The sequence below is a fragment of the Bombus terrestris genome, chromosome 5, assembly GCF_910591885.1.
Source record: "Bombus terrestris chromosome 5, iyBomTerr1.2, whole genome shotgun sequence".
NCBI lineage: Eukaryota > Metazoa > Arthropoda > Insecta > Hymenoptera > Apidae > Bombus > Bombus terrestris.
The window spans coordinates 7719825-7730278 of NC_063273.1; the positions used below are offsets into that span (position 1 = coordinate 7719825).

Sequence of the window (10454 nt, forward strand, 5' to 3'; positions counted from 1 at the left end):
CGAATGTTTCGTACTCAATGAGATATTACACAGTGTAAAAAAACAAAACTAACTAAATCTGACTTCCGACAAACGAACGAAGAATATTTCTAAAAATTGATCACAAACTCGTGTCGACGTCAACCAAGGCGGAACAAAACGCCCACTGGACACCTTCTCCATCGGTTCGATCAATCTTTCTCTTGCTCCACAAATCCATCGTCTTGGCGACACATCGCACACCCTTCCCTTCCATTTTTTTTCTCTCGTTTTATTTTTAGCTGTGGCGTCGCGTCAGCGTCCGACCGCGAAAGAATGAATTCCAGATCGGCGGAATTACGGCCCAGTTTTCCTAATTCCGGCGCCTGTGTGCCGCTTGTTTCAGGTAATCAACAACTTCCGTCCGCCGATGCCGCTCGGAAATCGCGTGCTGCGCGAGTGTGGCAGCTTCTGAGCCGGTTCACCGGCGATGCCGCATCGAGATCACCCGGTGCCAGGTGAAAAACGACGGGAAAGAAGCGACCCAGCCGCGTTGTCCACCATTATGGTGGACCATGGAGCGACCGCGACCACTCGACGCGCTATGGTCGCTAAACTTGCATCGCCGTTCAACCTTCATTCTGTATCGTGGACCTTTCTCGCTGGGAGAACGAAGTGCCTTCTTTGTCTGTCGAGGATTTCCGGGATGGTGGTCGGAAGGAGAGAGGACGAAGGACAAGAGAAGATTTTTTATGGACAAACTGGTGGATGAAGACTAAAAGATACAAGCTGCTAAAGAAAACACACTTGTACGATGTAATTGTAGGCATCAAGGCAGTGAAGAAGGTTCATTTGTAAATTGTTGTTGCTTGAGGTTTATTCTTCTATATATAAACAATTCAATTTTACGCAAGAAATTAGGCTATATTTCTTTCTATATATATCTCACTGATACTTCATATTTGTTATAAAAAATCAAACGATAATAGAATTTCTGCCGTGATATTTGATTTCCTTCATTTGTCTGGAGAACATGGAGTGTCGATGAAACAGAAAGAAAAGTACATCGGCTGATTTGTTGGTCTACAGCAACTATATATACTAGCGTATTTCTGATGTAAAATCGAATGGCGTATAATTAGAAAAATAAGTCACAAACTACATTTTTGTACACGAACTTCGTTCGTGTCTTAATGTCTACAATCAGTTTCTAAATATCGGCCACTTTTTTAACACCCTGTATATTCTGGATACGTCCTTCGAGGAGTTTTAGCATATAAGGTTGAATTAAGTAGGATAAACGGAATGATTGACGAGTGATTGAATAAGATGCTGTCCATCGTTAATGATAATGAGATTTCCTTTAATCAATCGTTAAATATTACTTATGGTATTAAAAGGAGAAGAAGATAAAGTATTGTATTAAACAACAGGGTTTTAATTAGTTTAATTAACTTTGAACGAACCATGGCGGCGATCTATGGTGAGAAAAGAGAAACTGCTGGACAGCATTGGAGTCGTAAGAAAGGAATGTACAAAGAATCGTGTAAAGAGTGAAATTTGGAAATCATTTCAAAGGCGCCATGACACAGAACGTTCGATGAACGTGTAATAGTGGTATACATGCGTGTCTTGTTTGAATGATCGGGTACAATAGAACGATAGTCGTGTTAACGCTTGTTCATGATCTCGACGATAATCGCGAAAGAACAAAGCAATGCGTGGGCATTTCACTTCGATTCCAAGTGCAATTAAAGAACCGTAGTTGAAACGGGAGGATTTCGCTTGAACCGTATCATAGTGTAGAGACTATAGATATTTAGTTGAAAATTTTTGCGACTGCTTGTTTTAACGGATTCAGAAACGAGAAACGTGCCTATACGTACATATATTCACACTAATACGGAAGATTCACTCAAATTTCAGCGGTTTATAGGAAATTTTTTAAATCGTAATTTTTAAAACGTTTTACAAAGATTTTAAAACAGACCCGTCCACTATTGATCGATCCACCAAGGATCTGATAGTAAATCGGACAGATACCATTGATTATGGAATGCTGTATGATGATTATGTTTCGCGTATAAATAATTATATACACTATATACGTATATCTTTACACGTATGTACGGGTGTGACATTCAATATAGATGTTTGCGGTTTGTATAGTTTGTTAAAATGTCCGAGGCTGCCGAGTGTCATCGGCCATCAATGTGAAAATGCAGCTAACGTTACCCTAATGTTTAATTAGGCGTATCGATATTTTGTCGAAATTAACTCGTGGATTGAAAAAACGTGGTATTATTCTTCTATAAAATTAAACAAAATAATTAAATTTAAATAAAATATTTTCGAGACGTTTTCAAACACGAAGAGACGAGCGTGGGCAGAGGTGCCATTTTACATTACCCACACGATAATAATAATCTTCCTTCTATGTCACTTTTCGAAGCACAGAAAGAAAACCACTCGATACGTCTCGGACTATGCACGCCTATGTGCCTTTTTAATCACCTACGTGAAGTAACACAATTGTATAATGTTGTTAATACATATTAACTTTCGTATCTGAGATTATTGAGTATTTTTCACTCAATTATCACAGACGCGAAGAACAATGGAATCATCATTTTTGCATATTGCAATTTTATTTTGTAACATGCTTTTGTCGTGACGACAACGCCTCGTTCATATACATACATATTTCTTTCTTTCATTTTATCTAATCAAAATCGGGTAACCACACATAAAGGAAGCGCAGTAGTTACAACAAATATTTACACATATCTTCATTTTTCAATGAAGCTCTTTTGTTATCAGATTCTACATTTCATTTTCGTAATATCAAATTTTCGTAGTCATATGAAGGTATGAAACTTAATCTATGGGATCATGCAATATATTATAGCAATATATTGTATTATAAATATGTCAATTTCTTTAAATTTGGTAAAATTGTAAATTTAAGTCAAAGAAAAAAATATTATACGAATTCTTAGGAATTCTTTTCCATCGTCACAATGTTAGAGAAGTAGAATTTGATAATGTAAATTGATTCAAAGATGTTGGTATACTTAAATTTAATTAATTCATATATAAATACTCTAATATATACAATGGTGTGGAAATACTTTTCGTAGCCATTGTAAATGACTGCAATCATACTGGAAATAATGAATGCAACATTTGCATGGAGATGTAAAAGAAGTTTACACGAGCTACCGATTCACATATTATTCAACCCCGGTTTTGATTATTGTAATATATTTGCGTGACCGTCGATCAGAGATCGTAAAGAGCTTTCTTCGTACCGGAGTAGCGAGTGTCAGCTTTCAATATGCTAGTTGAAATGCTGAAAGTTTTACTCCTCCTCTTACTGTTGGTTTTTTCCTGAAACGTGTATTTTACGTTAATGGACAGTTTACTTCGAACGTGATAATGGAAAACGTCGTGTCGTTCGTTCTCTGGTAACGATGATTGTATCTAAGTTTTCTTTTTCCTCTCCTTCCTATATTTATTGTTGAACACGTGAGAAGCAATTGTATATGTATTTCGTAGCATCGACTGTGATAAAAGAAAAAGTAAGAAAAATGGTAATAAAGGGTCGCGAGAAATCTCGCAGCGATAACATGTTTAAATGTTTGTTTGAAACCTAATATATTTCTTATATAACCATTTGTATACGTCCGGTACACGAATCTATGATGAATTGCAAACAATTCACTTCATTTATTTACTTTTGTGTACTCGATAATTGAATGCGTAATTTTATGCATTTCTAGGAAATTTGAACATACAAAAATATATAAAATAGCCAAAGATAAGAACTCTTTGCAATACATATTTAGTTGATGAAATCTTTTATCTAAATGACCATTTTTAATTATATTCATAAAAATATGAATTTGCGTAAATATCTGCAGACTACTAATAATATATCTCATTTATCTTTGCTTTTATGGTCAATTGCCCTTACGAATAATATTCAAAGAAATAACTTGTCACATTTCATCGTTACAAAAGATTAGAACATAAAAATTATGGTAAGTTGGCAGAAGGTATTTCCTGTAACGAAGAATAAAAACAAGATGCAACAACGACTTACTACCGTTAATTCAGTGGGGAAAGCGTCCACCTGAAAACCGGTTTCAATGGTCGATCCTGGGATTCACGATTATATTATAACGCCAAAAACTAGGTATAGGTTGGACCTATTCAAGACGTTCTGTCCTTGGTTAGCAATCACGGTCATATAAATCATATATGACCGTAGCCAATGATAATAGACATATCTTTATACAGAATCACAGACGAGGTACAGAATAACATGCAATAATTTTTTGTGCCATACAATTTGAAGTACATCATTGTCGTATCGTATACATCGCAATCGATTCAGTATACTAGTGGCACACACGAGGTACAGGCACGTTTCCACGCATCTTCAGCTGTTTGCGCGCGTTTCTACGCGTCGCCACGTATCTACGTGCGTCTCGATACGTCTAGGAGCATTTCAATACGCTTATGCCCTTATACATCCTTGTTGCACATTATCGTCTTCCTTTTCTATCACCACCAGTGTAGCTCATCCTTGTCGGACACTATCGCCTCTTTTGATTAACGCACGTACAGTCTGTCTTTGTCGCACTCAATGGGACAGGTCTAGAAATTGAACAAAGAAAATTCAGAGGCGACTTCAACAAAAGGATTAAGTTATTTGACCTCCAATTAAAAGCATCATGCTGTATAGAGCAGAGATATGGGATCGGAAAGAGCGATGCAGGCTGGAGGTGATACACAATAAGTATCTCAGATGAATATTATGGTTCAAGTGGAACAACTCAAGATACATTGTAAAGGCTGAAACAAACAGAAACAACGTTAGAGTAGAAGCAGATATAAGGAATGCAGTATTTGAAGAAAAGATAAAGCGAGAGTTAGATAACGGAATGTTTAAAGGAGACAGAAAAAGAGGGTGCTGTTTTTCCTCCGAGATTATCAAACTTCTTTAGCTCTTACAATAAGAATTATAGTGACTCACCGTGTATTACAGATTTTTAAGTATCAATCAAATTTGTCGAACATAACTTTCCTTCCGTACATTCAGTGTAAATATCACCCACCTCTGGCTATTTAGGTATTTTTTGTTACGTTACGATCTTGAACCATGTAATTACAGCAACTGTTGAATTTTTTCTACTATAGTTCTAAATATTTCTGTTTAAAATAAAAATACATTTTAGATGTTAAAAGTTACAAATCTTTATTAAATACGTAATAACAATAATAATTAATAAAATACTACTATGTTATATACATAGTACACCATATATGTTGTAATGTATTATGCTATATATATACAGCATATAATATACTAGTATATCTCAAATAAAATATTCTAAAGATTCCAAAAAATATTTTAAAAAGAGCACATTATTTTTTCATAATTATTTTTGTGATATTTAAATTTATACATTATTCGTAAATAGAACTGATTATAATGATTTGGTTCATTAGTTAGCTATTATTTGGAAATATATTTTTATAATGTGTATTAATTTACTTTAGGCACTTAAGTAACAAGTTGGTCCTTTTATATCTAAAATTTGATAGTTATTCTGAGTGCGATTAAAGGATTTTGCTTTATATTAATATACTTGGTGGTTTCTTCTATACAGATCATTGATTGATTCTGAAAATTACTTCATTTAGTTTTCTTTTTCTCTTTTCATAACCTCTTCTTTTCCCTCTCTCTCTCTCTCTCTGTTTATTAAAATTTTCTGGCCAGTAGCATCATTTTATTTCGATCTAAAATACATGTCATCTTTAAGCTTTATGTATATATAGCAGTCAAATTTATTTAATCAAATAAAATTATGATATATAAGCGCAGGTATCTATGTCTTAAATTCATTCACTCAATTTCAAAAGTAATCTAAATATTAACTTACGCGTGTTTACTTTTTACGCCTTCAGCCTATCGTAATGTTTCTTTGTTTGAAACATAATAAGGGCGCTAAGAAAAACATATTTTTTCCAGGAATCTGACGACTTGAATTCGTACCGCTCGACTTACCGAAGAGCAGCCTCTGCTATTTTCATTCCTCGTCACCATTATTCGCTAGACAAACCGTGGAGTGAGGTGCCAGTTTAATATCGCTGACTGATGTGGTTGGACGTCGCGAAACGACGTTTGGTAGTCACGTTTGTGCGTATTTAACGTAGATTGTCGTTTTATTTTTATATAATTTATTACTTTTATACATTACTTTAACATTTTGTGTAATTCTTTTGTGCAGATTATTGCTCGATCACAGAGAAAATTTCAAGATATGGAAGGTTGTCATCAATTTCAAATCGCTATTTCTTTCATTGCCCAGCTCTGTTTAACAGACAAAAAAAGTACGTCATGTTTTATATTTTATAAATATCCATATAATCATAATATTTGAAATATATTAGCTATATACTTTTTTTTATTCTGAATATGATGTTTCTCTATCCTATGGTAAATAAATAATAATTAGTTCGTAGTTTTGACAAAGCAGTATTTTCATGAACAATCACTCGATAGAAAAAAGAAAGATACAAAAGAGTAGTTTACTTCTTTTTCTGTTATGAAGAACAAATTGTAATATTCTTTACTTTGTTACAAATTTCTTCCAATCTTCACTTCTTTCACGGGATTCGACGATTCCTATTTGATGATGGCGGCTTCATAATAATGTTCCTCGGACCACAACGATATCAATGACAACGTCGGTCGCATCTAATCGTGAGTCGTAAACATTTTTGTCGCTCTGGTCGCTCAATCATGCCGCGGGGAAATAATCTTAATAAATCGACACAGGCGACGGTTGTATTACGTAGAACTTTTGACGAACATATCGCATGCAGGTATTTACTATCTTTGTGAGTAAAATCTTTTATCTGTACTTTATTCATTAGTTTGGAATAGGTTACTTTGCACATCGCGTTCTGCATTTTAATATAAAGAATTGATACAAATAATCTGATATTGATAATTATTCTATTCGGGCGCAATACTCGCTGAATCTTAAATCTTCTAATCACAAAAGACAAAATATTTTATGAAAGTGAAATGAAAATACAAATCGCGAAAGCCGGTTCAAGTGCACGTGAGCAAACTTACTGATCGGTGTACGTTCTTATCTGCGTCCTCGAACAATATATAAACATTCGTTTCCCGACCCATTTGGATCATCGATCGCAAGTCAGAGAATATGGTGGGCAAAATCATGGACTGATAGCACACTTCAGTCGAGCTAGTAGCTTCACCGTGGTTTCTCGAAATGAAATTAGTTGAAAAAGGTCGGACACGTGAAACGACGTGGAATGCGATTTTTTTGCTACTTTCTTGTGCTTCTATATTCAGTTGTTCCATCGGAAGTATTACGTGTTTTGTGATCTCTCAGGAATGAATTAATATTTCATGTATAGTCATCGACATACTATATCACGGGAATATAACAAAAAATATGTAGTTAATATATATAAAATATTATTATTATACCTATAAATGTTTCATAATTTGATTGCTTTGAAAAAGTTGCCGGGCAAATTGAATGTTTGCTGCTACAGTTCCAAATACATATACATAACCTTGAATTTGTCTAACAATAAAGAATGGTATGCTTTCCTCTGTAGACACGCAATAAGGGAAAATGCTATCTCGAGAACATATTCAAACCTGACTGTGACGTGTTTTACCCGGATGTAAAGAAACTCTTGAAATGTATTAAAAGATTTAACCTTTGTTGCCTTTGTTGATTTCTGTTATTGAACCGAATAAATCTCATAATTCTCGTGAAGTTATTTCTCATAGTTCATAACGTTTGAGAAAAATTCCGGACCCCATTTTTTGTTCCATAGAAGTGACATATCTACATTTTTAGCTTCCTATGCGCCTCATACATACAGGAGTGCAATAAATACATATAATTTTGCAGTGGACAGATCTCATTTGCTTCTAAACATTCGAAATGCCTCTTCAGTCCAATCTATTTACGACGAAGGGGACAACCACCGTCGTGGAGGCGTGATCTAAACACCCAGGATCGGTTCATTTTCCCATAACCCTTCCTAGCACAGGAGTACAAGTTCGGAAGGACTACCATCGGTTCTTCAGCCCATTCTTTGTAACATCTCTGCCGGTTCATTAGACCGGTACCCGGGACGTGATGTTTTTCATTTTTGAAGCCTGTTGCTCTTCTACCCTGCGATTTTGGGATTAAATCATCACTTCCACCAATTTATTCTAATATTCTACGAGAGAGCGGACAACCTCCACCGTAGTTGCGTGATCGGGGTACGAACGACCGATTTGTTTCTCAGATCCCTTTCTAGCGCAAAAATACCAGCTCCAAAGGGTATCATCAATTTCTTGTTCCTTTGGCTGCTCCCAGTAATGGAAATGATGGCTGATTAATTATCAGGAACGTATTGGTGGATGATTATAGAGAAAATACTTTAATTGCATAGTGTAATCTTTGCTAGTGTACCAAATTTCTTTGTTATCTGTTGTGGTCAATTGAAATAATGATTATACACAGTAGGATTTCATTCACTGATACAATGCAGATGCTTTTTGGATAGATAATGTCAGAGTATGTGCAAAGATATCTCAAAGACATACGCGTTTAGATTTGCAACGCAAGTAAAATATATTGTGTGAAATCTTAAAATCCACCTTGTGTTTTAATGATTATTACATTAACATTTAATTGTATTATTAGATCTTCAGTAGTTCCCAGTTTTATTTGGCACAACGCGTGAAGGAATTTCGAGGTTATGGAGAAACAATTAATTCTCGTTCGAAGATAAATAACTTGTCCTATGCATTAAATCGGATGTGACTGAATAAGGGTTTGATCGCCAGAATCAGAGGATTATAACATTGGTAATTCATTATTTTTACATACTTTTAATATTGCAAATATATATATTTATAAGTAGTATTTATTTAAGAATTCTAAAATATTTTGTTATTTCTACTGTTATCAGGTTTTGGAAGAAATTCTTCAATGGCTGAATGAATGAGAGAAAGAAGCAATAGATGGCAGTATTTCAGATAATTGGAGAGATGTATCGTATATAAATCGATCTCTATTTTATCTTGTACTGAACCGATAATGTCGCATGTGACATTAAAATGATATGGGGGACTACGTAATTCTCGTGTCATGAAATATTTTTTTTGTAATCTATGCAAGGCCTATCTGATTCTTGGTCGATATCAATGCTATTAATAATAATTTTGACACATCATATGATGGTCATAATTCATCATGTAAGCATAAAACAAAAACATCTCTATCCATCATCGGTATATTATCGATAATCGATGATACCATTTTTGTATCATCGGAGCAGTGACAGCTGGAAACATTGACTTAGGACAGAACAAACATGACATTAAATGAGACCATAGACGGTATTCGTAAGGTTGTATACATATACAGTTGAAGAAGAACGAGAATTCATGTCTATATTATATTATTCCTATAATATAATTTATAGATTTGTTAATTTATAAATTGTTATTGATCGTATCGTAAATTATCGCGATACTTATTAATCTTTATTAACAAATATTTTCTAAACACATTTGGTTTTTAGTATAAAATGAAACGTTCGCAGATTTGGAATCATTGCCTTAAATTATTATATAATTCTGAATCATCAATTTTCGATACCTTTTTATCATTCGAGAGAGAGTTAATCAATATGTTAACGTCGAATGAAACTTAGAAACTTGTTTCTTTCTTAATTTTACTAAACACATATTAACACATATGTGTCATATGTAACAAATGATTTATATTTACACATCTTTAATAACTTTGCATTTTAGTCGATTGTTGTATTCTCTTCTGTCATCCAGGAAGCTTCCATCGACGTTCTTCAAGCGTCGAAAAATGAATTCTCTTACTAGGAGAATAGGATGATACAAGAGATCATTTAATACCACCACTTTATTTCTACTTTTCTAGTACTGCGCGTCTATCTTACTCATCAGGAAAACATAATTGTTCAGAGAAATTAAACTACAACTTCTTGCTTTTCGTGTTCTCCTATTATTGTTTCTTTGCGATTTTCTTACTAGGGGAACAATTGAATAAAGAAGTTATCATGAAGTTGCCTGCATTTCATATTCTCCTGTTATGCTTGTTAGAAGAGAGCCTTCAAAGGCGCTCAACACTCTCGAAAATAAAGTTTCATATTAGGAGAATATAAGAATATAAGATACGAATATAAGATAAGAAATTAATTAAAAAGATGTTTTGAAAAAATATATTTAATCGCACAGCTTCTTAATAATTGATTATGTGGATATTTTTACGTGTATAATTATAATTAAAATAATAATTTATGTGTATAATTAAAATTGACAGATATTTGTAATTCTTATTCCAACAAAATTTGCACTTTCATCTTTTTGATAATTGGTAATATGAAAGCTTTTCATCTGATTT

General features: G+C 33.9%; 1 protein-coding gene and 2 long non-coding RNA genes across 10 annotated transcripts in view; 2 read left to right on the top strand and 1 right to left on the bottom strand.

Moving 5' to 3' along the window:
• The window catches only part of LOC100643607 (carbonic anhydrase 1), a 28976-nt gene extending 25380 nt beyond the window's left edge, over positions 1 to 3596 (top strand). The window contains exon 7 of the mRNA XM_003395453.4: positions 365 to 3596. Coding sequence (XP_003395501.1) covers positions 365 to 433 — 69 coding nt within the window. The 3' untranslated portion in view covers positions 434 to 3596. The remainder of the gene's footprint in view (positions 1 to 364) is intronic.
• Positions 3597 to 4062: 466 nt separating this feature from the next.
• Positions 4063 to 7424, bottom strand: LOC105665734. Of its 5 annotated transcripts, none has more exons than XR_007224110.1 (6): positions 7112 to 7424; positions 6604 to 6790; positions 5910 to 6340; positions 5522 to 5766; positions 5000 to 5175; positions 4063 to 4818 (listed from the first exon to the last, which is right to left on the bottom strand). It is a non-coding gene; the product is annotated as an uncharacterized LOC105665734 (long non-coding RNA). The 5 variants fall into 5 exon arrangements; XR_007224108.1 differs by lacking the exon at positions 7112 to 7424 and adding an exon at positions 6429 to 6461 and having other exon boundaries at positions 6563 to 6692; XR_007224107.1 differs by lacking the exon at positions 7112 to 7424 and adding an exon at positions 6429 to 6461 and having other exon boundaries at positions 6604 to 6688.
• LOC100647179 lies at positions 5837 to 10115 on the top strand. 4 transcript variants are annotated; one of them, XR_007224105.1, is made up of 7 exons: positions 5837 to 5851; positions 5999 to 6166; positions 6258 to 6360; positions 6809 to 6870; positions 7929 to 8287; positions 8715 to 8878; positions 8983 to 10115. It is a non-coding gene; the product is annotated as an uncharacterized LOC100647179 (long non-coding RNA). The 4 variants fall into 4 exon arrangements; XR_001098709.3 differs by lacking the exon at positions 5837 to 5851 and having other exon boundaries at positions 6035 to 6166; positions 6809 to 6855; XR_007224104.1 differs by lacking the exons at positions 5837 to 5851; positions 6809 to 6870 and having other exon boundaries at positions 6035 to 6166; positions 7936 to 8287.
• The last annotated feature ends 339 nt before the right edge of the window (positions 10116 to 10454 follow it).